Below are 27,394 nucleotides of genomic sequence, written 5' to 3' on the forward strand. Positions count from 1 at the left end.
CCAACATCAAGCTTATTGACAAGATAGTGGAACGAGTCGCCAGTTTCCCTTATCTAGGAAGCTTGATCACCAATGACAACAGGTGCAGCAAAGAAATCAAAAGGCGTATAGCACTTGCCAAACGAACGTTTAGTAATAAAGAAATTGTTTAATCGGTACAAATATAGATTTTGGAATTAGGAAGAAATCTATGATTTCTTTTGTATGAAGTGTGCAATTATATGATTGTGAATCTTGGACAATCAGAATCAGGATTGGAAACGACTGGAAGCGTTTGAGATGTGGGTCTGGAGACGAATGGTAAGGATTAAATGGATTCAAAAGAGAACAAACAAAAGCGTTCTGCAAGAAATTCAAGGGAAGAGAGAACTGATGTTAACTATACAAAGAAGAAAAGCTAAATTCACTGGCCACATCTTGCGACACAACACCTTTCTTACCAATATGCTGGAAGGAAAAATTATGGGGAAGAAAGCCCAAGGATGACGGAGGAAAAAAACCCTTCAAGACTTGGCACAGTCTTCAATATGATTCTTTGTATGAAATGAAACTAGGAGCTGAGGACAGAAAAGAATGGTTGGATAGACAAGGCATTGCCTTTAGACAAAGAGATGATGATGATGATGATGATGATGATGATGATGATGATGATGATGATGATGATGATGATGATGATGGTGGTGGTGGTGGTTGTTTAACATCAATAACTTGGAAGAAGTGAACACTAACAGTATCAACAAAAAATCTACTTTCAGGTTCATGGTCATGGTTCGTACAACAATGAAATCATGTATTCTCGATTGAAGGTTGGCTGAAGAACTTGGGGAGCAATGCAGAGATATTCTGAGGTAATATTTCAGAGATGTTCCACAATCCAACTTTTAAAAACACAAAGCTAAATCAATTCCGCTGACTGAAGGTCACAGCATCTAACTGCCTGACATTGCATCATCTTGTCCATGTAGGCCCTCAACTTTTGGAACAGCAAAGACAGAGACTGGAAATAGAGAAATGAAATGCTAGGAAAAAGAAGGTACTCCTCCGGAGAAACAATACTCAGCAAGTGGTTTTTTTATTTCTGACGATGTGTACCACTAATGTAAAAGAGTTTGTGGTTCTGAGACAGGAGCTCATAGACAACAGTGACAACCATACTCGTTCACAAGAAACAGCCTATCAGTGTTCCATGCCATCACTATCATTACCACCACATGTGCTGTTGGTTTCTTCAAGACAGTTTTCACACCCTTGTGTCAGCTGTCACATTGGACTGCAAGGCAAAATAGACAGATATCTGATCAATACTACTGATACTGATACGGCCGAGTGGTACAGTGGCACCAACGGATGCCAAGATTTCAGGTTCAAACCTGGCACAGGTAGTCTGATTTTTAAAGGTAGAAAGAAGTCATTCTGCACTTCACGCTCAATGATGACCGCAGGTAAAAGATAACAAATTTGGAATTCACCTAACAAATCACATTAAAGCTTAGCCATGGGCTGCCCAACAGAGATCCATTTCTCTGACCTCTGGTAGAGAAAAAAAGAACATCAAAATTGATACGCAGGCCTCCTAGGTGGGATCCGGTCAAAATACCAGCACACAGTTGCTGAAGTCATACATACATACATACATACATACATACATACATACATACATACATACATCATCATTACACAGACCAAAGTTCTGCTGACAATTAAGAAGCTGAAATTGGACTACTCTGGACACATCATGTGTGGCAAACAGAATATACTTTGTACTTCTGTGACTTGTTCTTATTACAATCTATCTATCAGCTGCAACTTTTTCTGCAAGAGAAAATTTATGACACACACAAGTGTGGCAGAAGAAGAATGTCTTGGTTGTGTAACATGCGAGACTGGTATCAACAAGACACAGACTTATAATCACCAGGATGACAGCCAACCTTCGTTGAACACAGACAGCATCAGAAGAAGAACCATTAGTTCAAAGTTTCCACCATTACATTTGAAAGAATCAGCTGCAAACTGCAAACTTGTCAAAATATATATATTAACTGAATTGCAATTGGTCACATTCACTTACTGTTAGATCACAGGTAATTTTGCATAAAATGCTTTGAAAATTTTCTATACTTTACAGCTATACCTTTGTCCTACAATCAGGTAAATATGGTATTTATACATATATACAGGATAAAAATAGTCTTGACTGTTCCACTCCTGGAAAAAAAAGCTTGTCCAGGGACCCAGATCATTAGAGAGAAACCAGTATGTTCAGCACAATAAGAGAGTGAAAAAGAACAACAGAGTAAGAATCAACTGGATATGAACATACTAGCATACTGAACAGAGACAAAGAAATTAAATACTCCTTCACACTTCATAGAAACTAGCATATTTGAACCTAACAAATTTTGCTTGCAAATAATCAATATTACACAGATGTTGTCTTCAGGCTATTAGCCCATGTTCATATTTTCATGCGTATCGACTCAATAGCAGGCTTTGTCAAGATTATTTGGCAGTGAAATGAAACATCTCCATAAATAAATTCTGAAATTTAAAAAACATATATGCAAGTGACCCCTGATTTGAAACTGGAAATCGTATCTTGAAGTGATGTGGGTTATAGGTGCTGCTTTATGGTGTTGAACCAACGTGCGGGTCTTCAAAGTGTGGACATATCACAGAATACTGAAGATCCTATGAATAGGCCACGTCATCAACAATGGGGTACCTGTCATACCGAGAAATCATCTGAAGTCTTAACCGTCATAAAATGCTTGAAATCAGCCCTTTTACTCATATTCCCTGAAACGACAAATGCAACTTTTTCTACAAGCTGCTTTACATCACACCGACAGATAAGTCTTACGGCGACGATGAAATAGGAAAAGGCTAAGAGTGGGAAGGGAGCGACCATGGCCATAACTAAGGTACAGCCCCAGCATTTGCCTGGTGTGAAAATGGGAAATCACAGAAAACCATATTCAGGGCTGCCAACAGTGGGATTCGAACATACTATCTCTGAATTCAAGCTCACAACTGTGCGCACCTAACTTCATGGCCAACTTGCTCAGTCAAATGCAACTTGATACAACTGATCATAGAAGGCAAGATACATCCTTTGACACCATAAAGCAGTACCGTTAATGCATAACACTTCCTGGGCCACCTTTGAAAGAGGCTCGACGTCCACTGACATAAATCTGCTGTGGTAAATGTAAAGATAGGAATAATTACTATACGATGGTCGCAAACCTTCTGCGAGGAGACTGCATCTGAAGAAGGAAAAATAATTCTGTATACACATTGTACCGGGAGATACACCTCGTCCCCCTACATTTAAAGGAAGCGCCTTGAAGAACGCTTTCTAACATACAAAATTTGAAACACCTAGTGCAAGAAGTTGGGACGTTGATCAACAGATGTCACCACTAAAGTGATAGAGTAATGTGTTATTTTAAGGTTTTCTAAACTGACTGGATTTCCTTGTGTGTGTGTGTGTTTTTTTTAATAGTGTACCACAGGTTGCAACAACTATTTCAAGAAGTGTGGACTTTTCTCCATAGATGTGTCTACTTTAGAACTGATGCCATGCACTCTGGTGCAAAGTGGAATAACTAGAAATTTAATGAAATTTTGTGTTCATAGGTTTTCTGAACTTAATTTAACTTTCTTTATTTTTTATACTTCAAGGTTTGTAACACTTCTTACTTATCCTGCCAACTTGGTATCTCAACCAATAGGAAAATTCATGTATTTATTTTTCTGCCAATCATAGACTTCTTGTAACTTTTCGACAGCCCAATAAAAATGAGAGGGTGTGTCCGGATTTAGTCCAGAGCCTTCTTGAAGCTTCCTCTCGGGTTTAAAAGCTGACGCCTTTTCGAGCTAACTTGTCTTTCTGACCTTCGCGTTATTGAGTGTGTGTGCTAAGAGAGAAGGCGGGGGCCTCATTCATCGGCAGGCAGAACACCAGCAAGGTAATGGCCACCATCTTTCTAACTCAGTAGTTATCTCCGCAAGCCGACCCGAGGGGAAGGTTCCCTATCTTTAGTAACCGTAAATTTTCTAAAATGTAAACCTTTCTTTCTCGTCAAGTAATAGTTCAAGTTAGTCAGAAGTACTTAAACTGAAAACCAGGGATAGGGAGTGTGTTACCCTCTCGAGTTCCCCTTCAATTAATCTTGAGGTGACAATGATTCTGTGACCGTTTCGCTTGTAAATAGTAACTTAACTTGTCCATCTAGTCAGCTCAGTAGTGTGGGATTAGCCTCTGCATCGTCAGGCCACTAGCCCAAGTAGCGCTTTAATCTTTGATTTCAAGGAGCACAAGTTTCAGCCTCCATACATTTTGATTTTTGGGCTAGTAACTTTAACCTGTACTTCTCTACAAAGGCCCGGTAGAATGGGTACTCAATACCCCTGTAATATTTCTTTCATGTAAACTTAAAAGACTACCTATATAGTTTTGTAAATTGTAGGTTGTGCCTAGAGGGGCCTGAAAGTGTAATTTTATTGAGCAAAGATGCTCTAATCTCTAGTGTGAAAGGTAAAAGTTGCCTTGAGTAGGCGGTTAGGGTATGGGAGCGCAGTCTCCTTGGTTGAAGAGCATTGAGGCTCCTTTGTAATGTAATAGATATTTGTGTGGTGCCTTTGGAAGACAATAACTTGTAACCTTAGGAGCAAAGTGCTCTTGTAAATTGTGATTTAGAATTTCCTGTGAAAGAAATTTGGAGATTCGTCTCCTTGACTATCTACCTAAACGCAACATTTGAGATGTTGGAACCTTTGTAAATTATGAGCTTGAAGCTCAAATCGTAACTTACCTATTCTTGGTTTTTCTGTTTTTCTATTTTGTACAAAACTACCTCTGTACCCGAAAGCTTGCTGATTGTTAAAATTTAATAACTGAAAAGATATATAACCTTTGTTTTAAAGTTTTAAATTAATCTTTGATTATCGTAGATAGACCCATTCAACCCGCACCTTCTTTCACCTCTGCGTTCCACAGAATACCCCGGAACACACATTATGAAAATGTGCATTATACAGGGTCTCCCACAGAAACTAAGACTGAATGCACAGTGTTTGTACACTGCACAACGGCAGCTGCCTCAGCCGAACTTATATGTTGCGCCTGAAAGCCCTGTTTTAAGCATGTATGCAATCCTTATCTTACCTTGTAAAAGATGCTGGAAGTGTCGTCTTTCCTGGGTTATACAGGCATTGTACCTGATAACCACATTCCAGCCGACGCGAGCGAGTTCTACCACTGCAATGTTTCTGATTTCATTCGTAATGTTTTCTTTCAGTTCCTTCAATGTGCGAGGATTTGTTTGATAGACTCTTTCCTTCAGTTTACCCCACAAGTAGAAATCACACATAAGAAAGTGAAGAATTTCTGCACTACTGGGTCTGTTCTTAACGAAACGAAAAGTAGGAGATGAATTGTGAACACAGGAGAAGCTCACTGAAATAGGAGCTCTATTGGAAAGATGCCCCTCTAAATCTCAGTCACGTGCTAGATCCCCCATTTATACCAATATGATCATTACATGTGGACAATGTTGAAAGGAAAGATATACGCAACAGTTATCACAAAGGAGAGGAGAAGAACTATAGGAGAATATCCAGCAAGTTATATAGAACATCTCAGAATAATTTTGCCATATTTTTTCAGGAGTTTGAGAGCTGAGGGAAATCACTTTGAGCATCTCCTTTACTGCTACATAAGTATCTAGTCTATTAGTTACACCATGTCAAGTGACATGCAGATTCTACTGGCCAGCAACTTGCCATAGCTCGAGTGGTGCTGTTCCACAGCTATAAAATAAAGACCTTGTATATTGTGACCAATGTACTTGAAGGATCATATAACAAGTCTTCCAATTCACTTAAATATGAAGAAAAGTCAAAACACTTTTGAACACTTCTTTCTATGTAGAATTTCACTTGTTTGTTCCTGTTATGGACTCTGTTATGGAGGGTAAGAGAAATAGAGGGAGACCAATACGATGATGGTTAGACTCATTTTCTAATGATTTAAAGATAAGAGGTATAGAACTAAAGGAGGGCACAGTACTGGTTGCAAATAGAGGATTGTGGCTAAGTTTAGTAAATTCACAGAGGCTTGCATACTGAATGCTGAAAGGCGTAACGGTCTATAAGGATGATGTATGTATGTATGCATGCTGTTCCTTTTTGTTAGTCTTACTGTTTGGTTACTTGGTTGAATGATCAGCTCAGTGGCAGTCGGTTCAGAGGGTCCCAGGTCCAATTCCCAGCTGGTTTGGGAATTTGAAACTTATTTGGTTAATTCCCTTGGCTCGGGGAAGGGTGTTTGTGCTGTTCCCAGCATTCCTATGACTCGGCACACCGCATATCACTACTCTCCACCACAATGATCTGTAGCTCCCCTCCATACATGGCAGATGCCACCCACCCTCGTCAGAGAGAGAGAGAGAGAGAGAGAGAGAGAGAAAGTGCGCGCGCGCGCCCACGCGCGCACCTTACAAGGACTGCACTAGGCTGACGATAGCCACACAATATTATTATTTAGTTAAATTGACAGCTGGCCTCACAGTGTAGGGGTGGCAGTAAATAAATTCTTTAAAGGTCCACCTATTCAATACAATGACGTTTTATTGTGATTTAATCACATGTCAAATGGTACTAGATTTGGCATCTATGTGCCATCGTAACTATAAGTGGTGTAGCGGTAGAGATGGCAGCTCGGGTCTAGGAAGCCAAGAATAACAGCCGAGAGGATTTGTCGTGCTGACCACATGATACCTCATAATCTGCAGGCCCTCAGGCTGAGCAGCGCCCACTTGGTAGGCCATGGCCCTTTGGGGCTGTTGCACTTTTTTTTTTTTTTTTTTTTTTAAACCGAGATCCTTTCCTCCTCCTTTACCCTGTGGCTATAAGCAAAACATTGAACTGGTCGCAACATGTGACGAAAGTGTGCCAAAAGGTATATCAAAGCCTGCATCCTCTGAAGCGGTTTAAAAATATATTTCCTTGGTCCTTGAAAATAAAGCTCATTCAATCACTCTTGTTTCCAATTCTCGAATACTGTGATACAGTTTTTATTGATATCAATAACGAGCAAAGCATGAGACTGCAACGTGCCCAAAATGCATGCATCAGGTATGCATTCGACATACAACCATACGCCCATGTATCCCCATTCTATACACAATTATCTTGGTTACGACTGAATGGCAGACGTAGACTGCATGCAACTACTTTGGTGTATCAAGTGCTTTCTGAAAACACTCCTCCTTACCTATCCACCAGATTTCGCTACCTTAGTTCCCTACACCTGTTCAATACCCGGTCAGGCTGTACGCTAGAAATTCCTGTGCATCGAACCGCAACCTACAACAGATCGTTCTCGATCACCGCCACGAGCTGGTGGAATGAACTCCCCAATGACATCAGAGAAGCTAAATCTAAGACAAAATTTAAAATCCTTTGCCAGTGTCATCTTTTAAGCACTTCCAGTCTTTCTTGAGTGTGAATGGGATGCATGAATGAGAGTGGATATGGTTGTTTATTGCAATGTGTTCCTGTATATAATTTAGTTATACTTTACTCACCTTAGTTTAGTTAGTGATACTTTAGTTGCTTTAGTTATACTTTAGGTTGTAAAAATTTCATATGTTTAAATTTTATGTAAAAATAACATTGTATATACATGAAGTGGTTAAGTGTAAGAAAGGGCCGGGAGCCCTAACTTCGCCACAATAAAGACGCTTTAATAATAATAATAATAATAATAATAATAATAATAATAATAATAATAATAATAATAATAATAATACCCTGTGTTCCTAATCCTTTACCACCTGTAGTCATCTTCATCTTGTACAGCTCCTTGGCTGACTGGTCAGCATACTGGACTTCGGTTCAGAGGGACGCAGGTTTGATTCCTGGACAGGCAGGGGATTTTAACATAGTATGGTTAATTCCTCTAGCTCAGGCGACTGGGTGTTCATGTTTGACTTTACACTTCTCTCCATCTACGCAAACCACAACACACCACACCACTGCCAACCACCACAGAAACGCATAGCAGTGAATACAGTGTACACGGCATTGGGATGTAGATAATCTGATAATATTAGCCAACTGATGACAATGAAAACTGATTATTTCACACATAAAAGTTAATACACCACAATGAAGCACTGAACAAGGTTGCAAGTTACATTAACCAGGCCAAGTATTATCAATTGTTAAGAAAGCCTGGAATTGTTATTTACTCTCTTAGGAGAAAATATTATTATAATTAACTACACTAATTTTAATTCAGAACTGGTTTTCAGACTCTTTTGTGTTTTGTCTCCCCTTTCTGTACCTCCCTCTTCAATAACTGACCTGTCATGTTACTTATCCCAGAACGTGACTTTCCATGTTCCTCATTTTCAATTAATCACCAATGACCTTCATTTAGGGCTGTCGTCAAGGTAGCAGATTCCCTACCAATTGTCTACTAATGTGATTTCAAAACCATCTCTCCATTGACAGCTCAGAATATATTGCTTAACTGATAATCTTAACCATAATGGTTGATATTAAAATGGTCTTCTTTTATGACCACATAGGATCACTTTAGTCAGTCCATCGTTCAGGTCTCTTTGAAGGGATTGTTCGGGTTTTGCGGTCTTCCCAGTACTTCTTCAGACGCTCCGATCTTCGTGCCCTTTCCTCAGTTGAAAATATGCGTGTTGTTGGTTTGTTTTGTGTAAGGGTAAAGCGGACGTTTGTATTCTTGAGTTTGGTATTCAATTTTATCTTATTTGTGGTGTCTTCTATTGTAAGGCCTATTTCCTTCAGATCCTCTCTTACTTCTCTGATCCATTTACATCCTGTTGTGGTATTTTTTGAGACGAGATTGTGTTGTACTAGTTGTTTCAGAAGTCTCAAATCCTGCATCCTCATGGTATGTCCAAAGAATCCCAGTCTCCTCTTACGTAAGGTATCTGTAATGGGTTCTAGCTCTTTGTACACGACTTTGTTAGGTATTAACCGCCACTGTCCATCCTTCTGGTATTTTTTGTTGATGCAGGTTCTCCAATCCTCCTTTCAATTTTCTGAAGTCCGTCAGTCTTTGATTGTTTATTCAGGTGAAAAAATGTTTCTGCTGCATATGTAGCTTCCGGTTTTATAACTGTGTTGTAGTGTTTTATTTTTGCATTTATTGATAGACATTTCTTTTTGTAGATATCCCACGTTAATTTTTGTGCTTTAGCTAATCTATTTGTTCTTGTTTGGATTGAGATTTTTTCATTTAGGTTATGTGTTATTATTTCTCCAAGATATTTAAATTGAGTTACTATTTTGATTTTATTACCATTTATGGTAACTTCTTTTAGTTGTGTTGGTTTTTGGGGCATAATTTCTATTTTTTCAAATGTTATTTTGAGGCCAATTTTATTTGCAATGTTTTGAAGTTCTGATATCTGGGCTTTTGCTTCTTTTATGTCCACTGCTAGTAATGCTAAATCGTCAGCGAAACCCAAGCAATTTATTTTGATTTTTCGGCCAATCTTTACTTTGGGGGGACATTTCCTAAACCATTCCCTCATTACCATTTCTAGAGCACAATTAAATAATAGTGGTGAGAGCCCATCTCCCTGTCGTAGTCCAGTTTTAATTTCAAATGTCTCTGATGTTTCATCTCTAAACTTCACTTTTTGATTTGGTGTTAGTGAAAGTCAATTTTATCATGTTTATTAATTTGGGGTATAGTCCAAGGTGTCTTAAAATTTTGAACAGAGATTCTCTATGGATGCAATCATAAACTTTCTTGAAATCTACAAATGTTATCAGCATATCTCTATTTCTTCTCCTGTTATAGTCCATTATCAACTTAAGACTCATGATCTGATCAGGACAGCTCCTCCAGGGTCTGAAACCTCCTTGATATTCTCCTAGTTCTTTCTCAAGTTGTAAACTTATCCTATTAAGGATGATTACTGAAAATATTTTGTATGTTATGTCTAGCAGCAAGATTCCCCTGTAGTTATTAGGGTCAGTTTTGTCTCCTTTTTTGTGCAGTGGGTGAATGAGGGCTGTTGTCCAGTGTTCTGGTAGTTGTTCTTTAATCCAGATAGAGACAAGTTGTTGATGGATGGCAACTTTTGCTGATGTTCCTGCATATTTCCAAATTTCCGCAAAGGTCTGATCTTCTCCTGGCGCTTTGTAGATTTTTAATTTATTCAGAGCTTGGTAGACTTCCTTTATTGTGGGGGGATTGATGTTCTCTGGTGGTGTTTTTATCGGGGTGTTGGTGTCCAAATGAAGGAGTTCTATAGGTTCCTCACAATTTAAAAGCTTGTTGAAATATTTAGCCAGAATTTCTGCAGTCTTTATTGTTATGAGCCAGCTTACCATTTTCATCTTTCATCAGTAGGGTCGGGGGTTCATAATTTTGGAGCTGCTTTCTGAAGGTTTTGTAGTAGTCCCTTGATTGAGTTTTATTGAATTGTTCTGCAATTAACTGCAGTGTGTCCTTATGATGTTGTCTTTTTATTCTTCTTAAGACCTGGGTAGTTTCTTTTCTCTGTTTTACTAGATTTTGATAGGATATTTCTGTTTTTGGGGACTGATGTAATAGCCATGCCTGATGTCTTTTCTCCACTGTTTCATCACATTCACCGTTCCACCATTGGTGTTTTTTACGTGGTTTAATTGGAGCCAGGTCTTCTGCAATTTGTTTAAGGTTGTGTACTAAGTCTTCAAGTTTATCTGTGTTTTTTATTTTTTCAGTTGCTCTCTGGTAATTTTTGTTGTTGATTAGCTGGGTAGGATCTATTTTTCTTTTAGTTTTAAGTGCTTGCTTTTGCTGTCTTCTCTGGGGAGTAAGTTTAATTTTAATTTTAATTACGTAGTGATCTGAACCTCTGTCTATTCCTCTAGGGCCTATATTGACAAATAATTTATCACATGAATATATCGATAGTCAAAGCTCCCCTGCAGTCCTAAGCTGCGCATCCTTTTATTATATTTTTTTAAAATCTTCTTAATATATACTGATAATATAATAGAAACAATGAGACATCAACTTGTTTGTAACTTGTGTCCAACTACTTGCTACCAAGGAAGCATATGAATTAGCTGCATATTGGTCACACCACATTTAATTAAATTTATATTTATGTAGAGCTTAATCATATCGTTACCAGCTATCATCAGAAATTATTAATGGTTATAGCACCAGATTTGTTATTGTCCTGATATTACTGTAAGTTATAATGTATGTTTCCGACATGAATAAATGAAATAAATAAATAAATAAATAATAGAAACCACATTTTATTCATATTAATATGCAAACAGAAATTTTATTGCATTTAAATTCTTTTGTGAGTAGATCATTTAATTTTATATGTTTGTTTTTGCTTCATCTTTTCACGATTTATTTTATTGTACGATTATCTTCCAAAGATAAAAAGCATAGAATTTAGTTAATTTCATAGCTCATTTGTTTTTCCTTGAAATAACAAACATGATATGCCAGATGTTATAATTAATATTTATTATTACGTTCTGAAATTGTAATAATATTTTGAGCCGTTGAGGAAGAGAACTCAGTTACTCGAAACATGTATGGTTTGTAATAAATTTTATATTTAGTACTGAGAAGGTGGACATTTGATTGAATATATTCATGTGCTTAGTCGAGCAACTCTTCTCCTACATACATACATACATACATTATCATTATAGACTGTTATGCCTTTCAGCGTTCAGTCTGCAAGCCTCTGAGAATTTACTAAACGTCGCCACAATCCTCGATTTGCAACTAGTGTTGTGGCCTCATTTAGTTCTATACCTCTTATCTTTAAATCGTTAGAAACAGAGTCTAACCATCGTCGTCTTGGTCTCCCTCTACTTCTCTTACCCTCCATAACAGAGTCCATTATTCTCCTAGGTAACCTATCCTCCTCCATTCGCCTCACATGACCCCACCACCGAAGCCGGTTTATGCGTACAGCTTCATCCATCGAGTTCATTCCTAAATTAGCCTTTATCTCCTCATTCCGAGTTCCCTCCTGCCATTGTTCCCACCTGTTTGTACCAGCAATCATTCTTGCTACTTTCATGTCTGTTACTTCTAACTTATGAATAAGATATCCTGAGTCCACCCAGCTTTCGCTCCCATAAAGCAAAGTTGGTCTGAAAACAGACCGATGTAAAGATAGTTTCGTCTGGGAGCTGACTTCCTTCTTACAGAATACTGTTGATCGCAACTGCGAGCTCACTGCATTAGCTTTACTACACCTTGATTCAATCTCACTTACTATATTACCATCCTGGGAAAACACACAACCTAAATACTTGAAATTATCGACCTGTTCTAGCTTTGTATCACCAATCTGACATTCAATTCTGTTGGATTTCTTACCTACTGACATCAATTTAGTCTTCGAGAGGCTAATTTTCATACCATACTCATTGCACCTATTTTCAAGTTCCAAGATGTTAGACTGCAGGCTTTCGGCACAGTCTGCCATTAAGACCAAGTCGTCAGCATAGGCCAGGCTGCTTACTACATTTCCACCTAACTGAATCCCTCCCTGCCATTTTATACCTTTCAGCATATGATCCATGTAAACTACGAACAGCAAAGGTGAAAGATTACAGCCTTGTCTAACTCCTGTAAGTACCCTGAACCATGAACTCATTTTACCATCAATTCTCACTGAAGCCCAATTGTCAACATAAATGCCTTTGATTGATTTTAATAATCTACCTTTAATTCCATAGTCCCCCAGTATAGCGAACATCTTTTCCCTCGGTACCCTGTCATATGCTTTCTCTAGATCTACGAAACATAAACACAACTGCCTATTCCTCTCGTAGCATTTTTCAATTACCTGGCGCATACTGAAAATCTGATCCTGACAGCCTCTCTGTGGTCTGAAACCACACTGGTTTTCATCCAACTTCCTCTCAACGACTGATCGCACCCTCCCTTCCAAGATGCCTGTGAATACTTTGCCTGGTATACTAATCAATGAAATACCTCGATAGTTGTTACAATCCTTCCTGTTCCCTTGCTTATAGATAGGTGCAATTACTGCTTTTGTCCAATCTGAAGGTACCTTACCAACACTCCACGCTAATTTTACTACTCTATGAAGCCATTTCATCCCTGCCTTCCCACTATACTTCACCATTTCAGGTCTAATTTCATCTATTCCTGCTGCTTTATGACAATGGAGTTTATTTACTATCCTTTCCACTTCCTCAAGCATAATTTCACCAACATCATTTTCCTCCTCCCCATGACCTTGACTGTTTGCAACACCACCATGATGATTTCCTTTTACATTGAGAAGATGTTCAAAATATTCCCTCCACCTCTCCAGTGATTCCCTGGGATCTGTTATGAGTTCACCTGAATTACTCAAAACACTGTTCATTTCCTTTTTCCCCCCCTTCCTAAGATTCTTTATTACTGTCCAGAATGGTTTCCCTGCTGCTTGACCTAGCCTTTCCAGGTTATTACCAAAATCTTCCCATGACTTCTTTTTGGATTCAACAAGTATTACTTTCGCTCTGTTTCTTTCATCTACGTACAAATCCCTGTCTGCCTCGGCCCTTGTTTGGAGCCATTTCTGATAAGCCTTCTTTTTACGTTTACAGGCTGCTCTCACTTCATCATTCCACCAAGATGTTCGCCTTTTCCCATCTTTACACACAGTTGTTCCTAGGCATTCCCTTGCTGTTTCTACTACAGCATCCCTGTATGCCACCCATTCACTTTCTATATCCTGAACCTGCTTACTGTCTACTGTTCGAAACTTCTCACTAATCATATCCATGTACTTCTGTCTAATTTCCTCATCCTGGAGATTTTCTACCCTTATTCGTTTGCAGACAGATTTCACTTTCTCTACCCTAGGCCTAGAGATACTTAGTTCACTACAGATCAGATAATGGTCTGTATCATCGAAAAATCCCCGAAAAACTCGTACATTCCTAAAAGATTTCCTGAATTCAAAGTCTGTTAAGATATAGTCTATTATGGATCTGGTACCCCTAGCCTCCCATGTGTAGCGGTGAATAGCCTTATGCTTGAAGAATGTATTTGTAACAGCTAAACCCATACTAGCACAGAAGTCCAGCAAACGCTTCCCATTCCCATTAGCTTCCATATCTTCCCCACATTTACCAATCACCCTTTCGTATCCTTCAGTTCTATTCCCAACTCTCGCATTGAAATCGCCCATTAGCACTATTCTATCCTTGCTGTTGACCCTGACCACGATGTCACTCAATGCTTCATAAAACTTGTCAACTTCATCCTCATCTGCACCCTCACATGGTGAATACACGGACACAATTCTTGTCCTAATTCCTCCCACTGACAAATCTACCCACATCATTCGCTCACTTACGTGCCTAACAGAAACTATGTTGCGTGCAATGGTATTCCTGATAAAGAGCCCTACCCCAGACTCTGCCCTTCCCTTTCTAACACCCGTCAAGTACACTTTATAATCTCCTATCTCTTCCTCCTTATCTCCCCTTACCCGAATATCACTTACTCCTAGCACATCCAGATGCATCCTCTTTGCTGACTCAGCAAGTTCTACCTTCTTTCTTCCATAAGCCCCATTAATATTGATAGCTCCCCATCGAATTCCATTTCGTTCGCCAAGTTGTTTCCAAGGAGTCCCTCGCCTGTCAAATGGGAGTGGGACTCCGTTACTCCCATAGGTCCGAGGCTTGCTTAAAGTGTTCTGAGCTCGGTAAATTCATGAAGCAGGATGCTGCCCTACTTGCACATAGTCCAAGTGAGGATCTCTCCTCTAACGGGTTATGGACCACCGGTGAATTGTGTAGTCCTGGCCGCCTGAGCACAAGGAGGGCCACGACTCAGAATATGTCCGAGATGCCCACTCCCATTCCATAGCAACTGGTATCCCGACTCTCAGGACCACTTACTAGGCCACTCAGCCGTTGCCCATGGTTCACGAACTAGGACGTGACTACAGTAACTCACAAACATGAACTCCCAAATATTCCCAACCCAAAGTTTGCAACATTTTCACAACACTACTCTTTTGTCGGAAAAATGTAGCAAGATTTTTAAAAGATTACTATTAGCTTGCAATTGGGAGACAGTTGGTTCGAACCACACTGTTGGCAGCCCTGCAGATGGTTTTTCTGTGATTTCCTATTTTCACACCAGGCAAATGTCAAGACTGTACCTTAAGGCCACGGTTGCTTCCTATCCTAGAGCATCGTTGCCATACGACCTATCTGTATTGGGGCAACGTAAAGCAGATTGTAATAATAATTTATTAGTTCATTCGTAGTTTCTCGAGTTTTATGTATATAAAAGTATATGAGACTGATGACGAGGATATATCAAGCTTCAAAAATAAATTGACTACAAACAGCTGAATTGGAATTCAGCAGTATATTTGAAAAGGTTGAACTTACTTACAGAATAGCCATATATGATCACTGGAACTCTTGCTGCATATAAACTGGGACAGAAAGGTCAACACTGTAGTTGATGTTTAGCTACCTGAGAACATATCGATTCTGAACCAACTTTAAATAAAAGTCATTTAACATGCAAGGTCTCTCATGGGACCATGTGGCAATTTGGTCATATAATGCATTCAGAAGGTAGTCTTCAAAAGTTGATTGTAGAGGGCAAGGAAGCATACCACAAGGGCAAGTACCAACACGACGGATCAACATGGGGAATGGCCCCTTACAGAGTTCTCTCCAAGTAATCACACTGAAGGCTTTGGTTCATTATGATAGTCATGACGCCCTCAGTCAAATGGAAAGATGAATAAGCAAACGGAGACCTATTACTCCGGATCATGTACGGGTGTTTTGGTCACCTTCATAATGGTTACACTAAATCAGAATGCAAGGAAGCAGAATATTTTGATCACGTCTTCCAAAATGACAAACTACCGCCAGATACAACTGATCGTAGAAGGCACAGTAGAAGGGAGAAATGGACTTTATAAGAGATTATCCTCGACGCATAACCTCCGACAATGGTTCGACATCCACGATGCGGTAATTCTGATATGGGAAATACAACATAGGAAAACTTAATCTATTATGGTTGCCAACCATCTGTGAGGGAAGGGCACTAGAAGAGAAAGGAGAAGTGCATGGTAATGTATGTTAAACATAACCATGTTTTAATGTCGGCCTTGTCCATGACTGAATTAATTTGTTATGAAATAATACTGTCATCAGTCACAATTGTTTGTTTATTTGTATTCAGAATGCATTTCAGGGCTTATACTACAGGGTGATGCACTGTTATATCCCTATTTTTATTTCACTATTATTCTGTCATTAACAATGCTACATGGTTGCTTTCAATTCTATTATGTACTATGGTCTTTGCCATTTCTTATTTCAACATAGGCACCAGCATTAGCAGCACACAGTTGCAGTCGGGGCCCAATGTTCCTGACAAACCATTGCAACATGTCGTTTGGTACCCACGCACACTCTTCCCTAATGACTGCTTCCAAAGTGTCCAAGTCACACGGTTTTCTGGCATACACCTTCTCTTTCAAATACCCTCAGAGGAAAAATCCGATGGGGTCAAGTCTGGACATCTTGGTGACCACTCAACATTTCCGCGACGTCCAATAACACGGCCCGGAAAAGCATTTTAAAGCCAATCTCGCAAAATCAATGCAAAATGGGGAGGTGCCCCATCGTGCATATAGTGCACATAGTCCACTCCGTCCCAGGTTGAAACAATGGCATAAACAAAAGTTTGTAGCATGTTATGGTTATGGACACTGACGAGTATAAGAATAAGATCTCGGCTATATTGTCAGAGCCTGTTTAAAGACTGAGCTCATGTGACCCCACCACTTGTGTATCCAACGCCACCGTGAAGCTGTTAAGGCAATCTTCAGTTCCAAAAGAGGAGGCTAAACATCTGTCCCCAGGGGATGCAGTGACACCTAGATTATATGGACCACCTATGACCCATAAAAGATGTTCCCCTCAGACTTATTGTTAGTGCGATAGGTTCTCCTACGTATGCTCTGGCTAAATACCTAAGCAAATTGCTTCAGCCACACATAGGACGTACTGAATCATACATCAGGGATTCTCGGTATTTTGTCAACAAGATGTCAACCATAACCCTTCAACCTAATGCACTTTTGGGAGTTTCGATGTGGAGTCCTTGTTCACTAAATTGCCCACTAATTTGGTCATGTCTCTCGTTGAACACCTGTTCCCTGAGGATATTACTAAGCTATTTTACCACTGCATGACTTCCAGCTATTTCTTGTGGGGTGGGAATTTTTACAAACAGACGGACGGAGTGGCTGTGGGAAGTCCACTTTCGCCCGTAGTGGCTAATTTCTTTATGGAGCATTTTCAAGAGGAGGCTATTGCTTCGGCGCCCGTCAAACCTATGATATGGTGGAGGTATGCTGATGATGCATTTGTGGTCTGGACAGAAGGTCCTGAGAATCGTCATCTATTTCTAAACCACCTAAATCAGCAACATCCTTCAATAAAAAATTCACTATGGAGATTGAGTCGGACAGATGTCTTCCTTTCTTGGATGTTCTAGTAAGAAAGAAACCGGACGGCTCCTTAGAACACACCGTCTATCGTAAGCCTACCCACACAGATCACCATCTTCATGCAGATTCTCACCACCATCCAGCACAAAAACAAGGAATTCTCACGACACTTGCGAAGAGGGCGAGACGAATTTGTGAGCCATCACATATCCAGGTGGAGATAGACATGCTCAAAGTCGTGTTCAAGGGTAATGGTTACAGCAGGGATTTGCAGATTCATAGAGCCCTGCATCCCAGAGAAACAACCAAGCAAAGCTTACAGAAGGAAGAAGTGAAGGGAACTGCCTACTTGCCTTACATTCACAACACCACAGATCGAACTGACAAGGTCCTCTGCAAACACAATATAAAAACTGTGTTTGGCACCGCCACTAAAATTGCTCACAGTCTGAGTAAAACCAAGGACAAATTGTCCCCACTTTTACATCCTGGAGTATATGAAATTCCCTGTACTTGCAGTAAGGTATACATTGGCCAAACATGCCAGTCCATTGGTACCCGTATCAAGGAACATGAACGTAATATTCGTCTCAACCAACTAGACAAATCGGCAATAGCTGAGCACACTCTATCGTCAGGTCATGATGTCATGTTCCAAGATGCTCGAGCTCTTACCCACACTAGACATTACAGGTCCAGGATTATACGGGAAGTTGTGGAAATACGTAGAAATCCTAACAATTTCAACAGGGACACTGGCTATCAATTAAGTAATACCTGATTGCCAGCCATTAAGAATTTACGTAGGTAGTTCCCTTCCCAGTCCCTTCACTATTGTTATTTCATCTCTGTTTTCCAAATTTGTACGTTCCTCATCATCAGATGTTTCATTCCAGGCTTGTGTCAATGTCATACACCTGTCAATGTCATATGTTACGTACACATGTTATGTGAACCTCTTAGACTGATTCTGATGGTTCGGTCAGCTTATGCTTCAAACACTAGCGCTGTGCCACATCCAGGGAGCCATCTGGTGGCGAATTAACGTACCATTTCCACTTCTATTATAACGTCTACATTTAAAAGAGTCATTGTTTAAGAAGCCTTTCTCGTGGACAGTCGAGATTTTCTTCTGATGACGCAGAGCACAGTTCTCTGCGAACATAAAGAACTTCACCTTATTTTTTTTGACACAGCATAAGCCCAAAAACCTATACAGTATCATGTCTGTAAGGACTGCTAATGTTAACTTGAGAGGAGTGACAGAGAAAAACGGATGGTGAGAAGACCAAGAACCCACTGGATGTACATCGTAAAGATGGACTTTGCAGATCGGGGTGAGGCACTAGAGAACGTCATTAACAACAGAAGATATCTCGATAAGCAGAGGCGGCTCACCAACAGTACCTGGGAAAATGGAAGTACAAAATGACAATGATGATGAATGAAATGTTTTCCTTTTGAAGGTATTTTCTAACAGATTCTGTTATTTCCTAGAGTTTTCTTCATTTAGCACTAGTTCTGAGACTGAAAAACTTGAAGAATATATGAGATCCCAGAGCTGTTCAATATATCTGAGGTCAGGGCTGTAGGCTGATGAGTCCATTTCCCGAACTTTATTGTACACAAACCACTTGCACACAGACTTAATTTTATGGCAGGGAGCATTATCACAAGGGAACACACACACTGATCCTCTCGGAACAAGACGACACTCTGCTGGTCAAAATGTCCTTATACACTTCTACCTTTAGCATGCTCTGTAGTAGTATGAGAGGACCAAGTCCTTCCATGAAAAATATAGCCAACCCCTCCCACCTGACTGCCACATGTTATAGTGCGATCCATCACTCCAAATCTCGCATCTCCGTCACCCACAGAGCAGTAGTGGCACCTTTTACTCCACTGAACACAGCACATAGCGTTCACCAGCAAAGAAGGCTGTTTATGGGCTATTCCTGATATCCCCCAGTGCACAGCCATGATGCTAGCTGCACCATTAATGCAATGTGGAATTGAAGGGCGATGGTATTGCATAATGTCATAGGATTTTCCTGTACCATTTTCTTCAATGCTCGCAAGTCACTGTCGATCAACACACATCAACCACCCAACTGTGATTCTGTCTTCCTTCACCTCACAATCACATCACCAACAGATGACTTGGGCGACTTGAAGAAGGTAGATTTGGCCATGACCGACTGGTTACTGATGTGGCAACATCCATTCCATGTTCAAAGTCGCCAAGATCTCCCTAACTCCACCCAACCTGCAGGTATCTCGAAACAATGAACAACATTGAGCCCTCAGCTAACTTTTTATAGCAGCAGCGGCCGAAGTGACATCTAGAATGTAGCAATCACCTCCCAATTCCTATGTACAGTAGAACCTCGATAATTCAAAATCGGTTAATTCAAAATCCTGCCTAATTCGAAGAAGCTCTCATTCCCGGAAACACGAGATACGGTTTTGCATGTTATTTAAATAGTTTAATTCAAAATATGGATAATTCATAATTCGAAGTACGTCGGCCCTGTTACCAAAATTCAGACTTTTAATTCGAAACTGCCTTTACATTTTAAAACAAGACTATGTTACAGAGTAATTTAAATTCAAAATTTATCCACGTCATGATGGAACGCGTCTTCTGGAACGTGCAGGGGCAGCTTTCTGCACTTTCACACACTTCGCTGTGTCTACAATGTGCTTCACAATTGCTAAGTTTGAGTGAAATCAGAATTCTTTTGTATACAGCGTTTTAAGGAAAGCTGTTATATCGCGCAGCAAGCAATGTGCGGAGAAACAGAATCCGCGAACAATGGCGATGCCGACAGCTGATGAAAAAGCATGGCTCATATCATCAATTCATAGGCACTGAACAATGTTGTCATTGCCAATGAAACTGCATTGCTTTCTTTTAATGCCCAACCCAAACGGTCTTATGGTTTTAAAGGAGAAAGTGCGAAGTGCCAGCTGGGAAATCGTACAAGGGTGTAGGGGTAGGGGGTCACTGTACTGTGGTGCAATGCACACGGAAGCGAGGGAATCCTCCCCTTGTCATAGGAAAGTTCGATAAGCCACAATGTTTTAAGGGTGTCGGGCACTTTCCGTGAAAGTACAACGCATCTAAAAATGCGAACGGTAGAGTAATCAAAAAAAAAAATAATGCATTTGCACAGGGGAACCAGCATAGTTTATTCTAGTCTTTGAATAGTGTGATTTTTTTTTCTTTCGTTGCTGAGGTTATGTTTGTCAGTGATTTATCCAAGTGCATTATTTGAACATTGTAAATGCACCTTGTTGGATACATTTTGGAAATAGTTTTTTCCATGGCATTTGAAAGGTTTAAACTGTGAATCAAGGTGATTGCATGCATTAATGGGTCTTAGAATACTTTGTGACGCGGCAAGTGTTTACATTTCTGAAGTACTAAAGAAGTGCCATGTTGGGAAATCGTACAAGGATAGAGTGACAATTAGTTGTCATGCAGAAGGAAGCGAGAGACTTTCTCCTCTCGTCATAGGAAAGATCGATCAGCCACGGTGTTTTAAGGGCATCGGGTACTTTCTGTGCAAGTACAGGGCATCTAAAATGCATACAGTACAGTAATCCAATGAGTAAAGCACTTGCACATGGGAGCCAGCATAGAGTTCTCCTCGTCTTTGAATCGTGCTTTTTTTTCTTTCATTGCGATAGGTTATGTTTGTCAGTAAGTTTACAAAGTGCATTATTTGAATACTCTAAATGCACTTTCTTGGATGCATTTTGGAAATAGTTGGGGGTTTTCTCCATGGCATTTGAAAGATTTAAACTGTGAATCAAGGTTAACTGCATGCAGTAACCGGCCTTAGAATATTTTGTAACATGGCAAGGGTTGGCACTTCTGAATTACGAATTGGCGGTTACTTCGAAATCACGTAATTCAAAGTCCGATTTTTGAGTCTCAACTACTTCGAACTAACGAGGTTTTACTGTACGTATGCTCCCACACTGCTTCCTTTGGCAACTACTGAAATACTGAAATCCTCACTAGATTGCATGCCTCTGGCTCTTCACCTGCACTGAGAAACTCTGGGGTTGCACAACAGTTCATTCTTAATAACACTGATGACGGGCCAAGTGAATTTATGTATTTCTTGGCAATGCAAGGATGACAGGCATTTTACTCTAGTTTCCTCCAATTTGGTGGTCACCAATTCGGGTCGAGATCCCACCATACATCACAAGACCTGGCTGCACAGAAATTTATCTCCCACAGCAGGCAGCATTCTGTGACTGCAGTGGGGAGGGTTTCGAATTGCATTTCATAGGACAGGATCATCCCCATCATACAAGATGGTCTACTAACACAGTTATTAGCTATTACTGTTTACTGATGAACAGGACTATTGGTAGAATTGATTAGTTACATTTTTTCCTCAACACTGTTTTCACTTCCAGTAATGAAGCTGTGTAGCACTGTCATTCAACACCGAACGCCCAGTGTCAGCATAGCACGTCAGAAGTGAATGCTTGTGAGGTAACAAAATATTTCACAGTTACTGACAGTTTATCTGATGTCCTGAAAAGAAGTACTAGTATCAAGGGTAAGACCCTTCAGCAAGTGTCATTAATTTATCTAAAGCAACAAACATTTTACGACATTTTGCTCAAGTCTGTATCTTACGCTAGATACGGCCCTCTCAGCCAGTGTGCTGCATGAGAACCAACAATGAGCAGTCAGGCTATCAATGTATTAAGTATAAATCAGAGTAGTACATACAAGAGTTTTCTTCCCCATCTACCAATGAAGAAGAGTCATTACTCTAATGTGCTAATCTACTATGTGTCCTTCATGTCTTTGTCTTCTCTTCCTATCTACCTTTTGTTTTTGCTATCATGCAATTATTGCAGTTTTTTTCCAGTCACTCCCTGCTATAAAACACTATGAACATTCATGCTATGTTTGCTAGTAGACTATCTAAACCTGGAGAGACCTTGCAAGGTTAAGATAAGGGGAATTCAAGAAATCTGGCTACTGAAGTACCGGGGATAAAATCATGAAGCACGGTAAAAAGAAAAAGTTTAATAGCAGGCACTACACAAACTTAAAATATCCAAGACATGTTCACACAGTAAAATAATGCAACTTACTGCTTCTTCAAGCAGGTCATAGGACAAACGTTATTGGCCTTGACGTTATGGGTGATGCCCCTCAAGCCATCTAACCAGGTCTGTTGGCAGCAGCAGAGAACATTACAGACAAACACAGCGAGGATCAAGTGCAAGTACTAAAATCACTTCACAATAGAGCTTTTGCGGCCTTGCAGGAGAATGCAATCAATTTCATATATTTTCACTGCTGATGTTAGCAGTGCCGTACAGGTTATTACGTTGTGCAATGACTGCATTTCCTTGCATTTATCTTTCACATTAGTCTTTCAAATTTTATACCTCATAGCTGTGTTACATCAACCAATAATGCTGCAGCACAATGTGCTTTGAGGCCAAGGCAATATGCATCTAAATGGTAGCACAAAATAGAAAATGGGTACAGGAGCCAGTGCCAGAGATCAACTGAAAGATTCACACACAGAACGCAGTTTTATAGAATTTTATTATCCACAAACCAAACAAAAATATGCATTACAAATGCCTTAAGTCCTTCAAAATAGTCCTCCAGGGCAGCAGTAAATCATTGCCAGCGATGGGGAAGGTGTTAAACGTTTGTGTGTTGGCTGCGTCAATGTGTATCATCTGTCACACATATGCTGTTAGGAGGGCAAATCAAAAAGTAAGTTACACTTGCAAGTTATGGCCATTTATGAAACCACCTACACATAGGCAACAGTGCTATGACAACATACAATGTAAATTCACTTTTCTACATAATCCCCAAGAGACTGTAAACGTTTCTTGGAACGGTCAACGAACTTTTCTATTCCGGATGCGTAGAAATCGCGTCCAGGGCTATGTAACCACCTAGAGACAGCTGCTTTTACCTCATCGTTTCATTGTCGTTCACCGAGATACTTTTTCCTGGACTGTATGGAGGGTGTTGCCATACCTCTCACTTGAATTGCTGCAGCAGTTCGGATGTTTGGCGGGCCATGTGAATTGTCCAGACTAAGTGCCATGTGTTTATCATGTGTTCGGTAAGCTGAAAAAGAATTGCAAGTATCGCAAGTCCATTCCATGTATCTGTTTACACTGTTCGTACACTTTTTGTGGTACCACTTTTTACATGCCACGCACTGTACCTTGGGAGCCCTACCAAAGTCGAAGGCACATTCTTCGCAGGCACTCATTTCGCCGAGTTATTTAAGTGCTCCTTATTTCTCGAATTACTCGGGTTTATTGGTTAATCAGAATATTGTCACTTTGGTAGTAGTTGTGAAATACCGCACACTACTATCACACCACAGATACACTCGCAAGTCCCGATATAACACTAGTTAATACACACTTTGCAGGAGCTCGTTAATCTTGTGCTCTTCACTCAGCCGCCATTTTAAAACAAAAACTTTTGAAAGTTTTGTAAAGGTTGAACTTTTAATGTTAATATATTTGAACAGATAGTTTTTACAGTGATGATGGGTAGGAAAGGTCTAGGAGTGGGAAGGAAGCGACAATGATCTTAATTAAGGTATAGCCCCATCATTTGCCTGGTATGAAAATGGAAAAACCACTGAAAACGAACCTCAGGGCTGCCAATAGTGGGGTTCGAACCCACTATCTTCCAAATGCAAGCTGAAAAAATCTTATTTACAATATTTTATACTGGTTAAATTTTTACAGTATGTGCTATAATAACTGAGATCACTGACGTGGAAATATTGGTCAGTTATCGTCGTAACGAACTAGCAGTGGTTGTCTTGCAAGCTAAAAGGCAGTATGGTAATTAGCCCCCACTGATTAGGATGATGAAGGTGACTATCGAAATGAGAAGATACTCTAAAGGAAGAAACTATCAGCCGAAGAATGAGGGGATGAAAAATAAATCCATAAAAGTGGGCAGAGACGCTGAACGCCTACACTTCAAATGTTATAACATCGATGAGCCTACAATTCCTAAGCCCCTAAAAAACTTAACAATGATATTACATCGAGTGCCTATTGTTGTTAGTCGAGATGTGCTAACTCAGTCCTACTGGCACTCATCTCTGTTCGAAGGCATTGCAGCTGCGATTACTAAAACTAACCCATCAATGACTGGTTGTGATTTTATAAATATGTAGAAGCAGTAAGTCGTCATGTATATATGATAAATAAGGGACAATAAGCAGTTGCAGGGTAACTGCAAAAACAGAAGGCAACCCTGTAATGAGGCGACTATGCCAGAATGAGGAGTGAAGTCGTTTAGATTGCTTTCCTTAATATATTAACAATAAATTTCAAATGTGTATACCTTTGGTACTAGATTCACCCAAAATTTTGGTCTATAAAGTCAAACATGCTGCATGATGAGAATATACACAACACATGAAAAGTACTCAAAGGAATAAAACTTCAATTTAGTATTTTCCAAAAGACCAGCCACCTTAAAATCTTAAATGAAAGAAAGAAAGAAAGAAAGAAAGAAAAAAAAGAAAGAAAGAAAGAAAGAAAGAAAAGTGTTCATCATAGTTACACTTTCATATTTCAGCATAAGATTTTAGTACTTGCACAACTTTCCTTAAAACTTATTTTAATTTAAGCACGTTACCATTTGCTAAGGCTGAAATATGTACAGTACAGTATAAGAGGCTTTAAAATGTTTAAAAAAAGAATAATTTTCAAATTGTAGAAATCAAACTCTAGTAATTCTCTGGAGATTTGCACGCTTTCTGTATTTTACCAATCAATGTAGAAATGTTCACTGACTATTGGCACACTAGCCTCCACCTATAATCCAATAAACTGATTCATTCAACAGAAGATGATTAACCAACAAAGTATTGGCTCAGGTAAGAAAGCCAACAACGGGAAAGCATAGGAAACAGACGGAGAGCAGCACCCCACTGCTTAACTGCACATGATAGAATGCACATAAAAGAAAGACCTGGATCCAAAATTTTCAGCTGTAGCTTTCATCATTTGAGAATAGAAGAAGAATGCCGGTGATCATTGTGACAAGTAGACACTCTTATGAAGTAAAGGGAGCGGAGGATAAGCGAGATAAGAGAATGGAAAAAAGGAGCGGTTATCTAATATTAAGGCTGGACGCTACCCTAGAACTGAGCACCAGTAGATGACCGACTTCACAATCATTGAAGGTAATATGGTGGAAAGAACCACATCAGACTCCCACTCACATCTAGTGCTTTTCCCTGGGAACACAACCTCTCCAAAACCTGTCGTCTACATACACCCGTAGCATCACTCCATACAAGGTCGTCATGACTGCACTTCAACCTATCATCATCTTCCGGCCTCTGCAATGGCGTAACTACCAACACTACCCAAATGAATGTGTGGCCACTGCTGCACCTGCAAATCCCATAACATTGATCTTCCTGTCCCCATCCACACCCGGCTCTATCAAACCCCATTCGATGATGGTTTCACAGTCAAAGTCAAACATTTACCCCTTGCCCTTAGAGCTCAGGTCTAGAGAAGCACCCAGCCTTAACATTAGATCCCTGCTCTTTCTTTTTTTTTTTTCCATTTTCTTGTCTTGCCTATTCCCTGGCTCCCTTTACCTCTCAACAGTGTTTACGTGTCAACAATGATCACCGTCACCCTTATTCTATCCTCTACCGATGAAGGCCCAAGTGTTTCTTTTGTGTGTACCGTACTTGTATGATAGATCACTGCTCTCGATCTCCTTGCTCTACAACAAAGTATTTGGTAAACAACAGCACTGACAACCATCCTCAGTACTCAGATTCTTTCATGGATATGCCAGACAAGTTAAATCATTTATATAAGGGAGCAAAAGTTTTGCTTCAAAAATTTCCAGTGAGTCGGTGCTCTTAACAGATGTTTTGCAATATAATCCTTACAATAGGGATGTAATAATTAGGAGATGGTATTCACCTTTGCTACTTCAGCGTCAGGACAGATGACGTGCTGGTAGTTGATGTTTATGTAATCTGTACCACTACAGATGGTAAGAGATCTGTCTTCCAAGCCATCTATAGAATGTTTAGCACTGATCTGGTTCATCAGCTTTTGGTCCTGGGGGACAAAACACAAACATTATTTAAACAACTGATCAAACAAGAAATGCATGGTTTTGTTGAACTTCATATATATGTAACTATTAGCTAAATGTCTGAAAAGGAATGGTGGTAGAAATATAAATGAATGGTGGCAATGTTTATTATTATTATTATTATTATTATTATTATTATTATTATTATTATTATTATACGAGAATGGTCCCTTTCAGAACACATGAAGCTTTATTTATGATTTCGTTTGCGGAGGATCCAGGATGCTTTCATCTGTTGACTAAAGATCCTTTTCCGTTCTTCCGTCCACTTGGTACCTGCTCTTTTTGGTACTTCATTCCCTGGAGTAACTTCCCACTTGTCAATTTTCTTTCTATATTTATTTCGATTCAAAATGTCTTCAGATTGAATTTGTGCGTTCTTCATGTCCACTTTTGTTTGTTGTGTCCAAGGAAAATTCTTCCGTTTATCAACTCTTTCAAGAACTTGGTGGGTTAGTCTATTTTCTGGAAGCCTCTTAACATGTCCATAAAATTTTAGCCTTCTTTTCCTGAGGTCTGCCGCAATATTAGATCATTTTTCTGTGGATTTCCGGGTTTGGAGGCGGTACCCTTCTCCCTTATGTCTTGGTTCTAAAATTTTCCTCATGATTTTCGCTCTTCTTTTAGGATATTTTCCAGCTCGCCCTTTCTATGAAGCGTTAGAGTTTCC

The 27,394-nt window shown here is 39.7% G+C and overlaps 1 protein-coding gene across 1 annotated transcript in view; it reads right to left on the reverse strand.

The window, feature by feature from the left end:
* Positions 1-27,394, reverse strand: part of norpA (no receptor potential A) — a 159,946-nt gene that overhangs the window by 98,117 nt on the left and 34,435 nt on the right. The window contains exon 4 of the mRNA XM_067155832.2: positions 26,547-26,687. Coding sequence (XP_067011933.2) covers positions 26,547-26,687 — 141 coding nt within the window. The remainder of the gene's footprint in view (positions 1-26,546; positions 26,688-27,394) is intronic.

Source organism: Anabrus simplex, chromosome 11 (assembly GCF_040414725.1).
Source record: "Anabrus simplex isolate iqAnaSimp1 chromosome 11, ASM4041472v1, whole genome shotgun sequence".
NCBI lineage: Eukaryota > Metazoa > Arthropoda > Insecta > Orthoptera > Tettigoniidae > Anabrus > Anabrus simplex.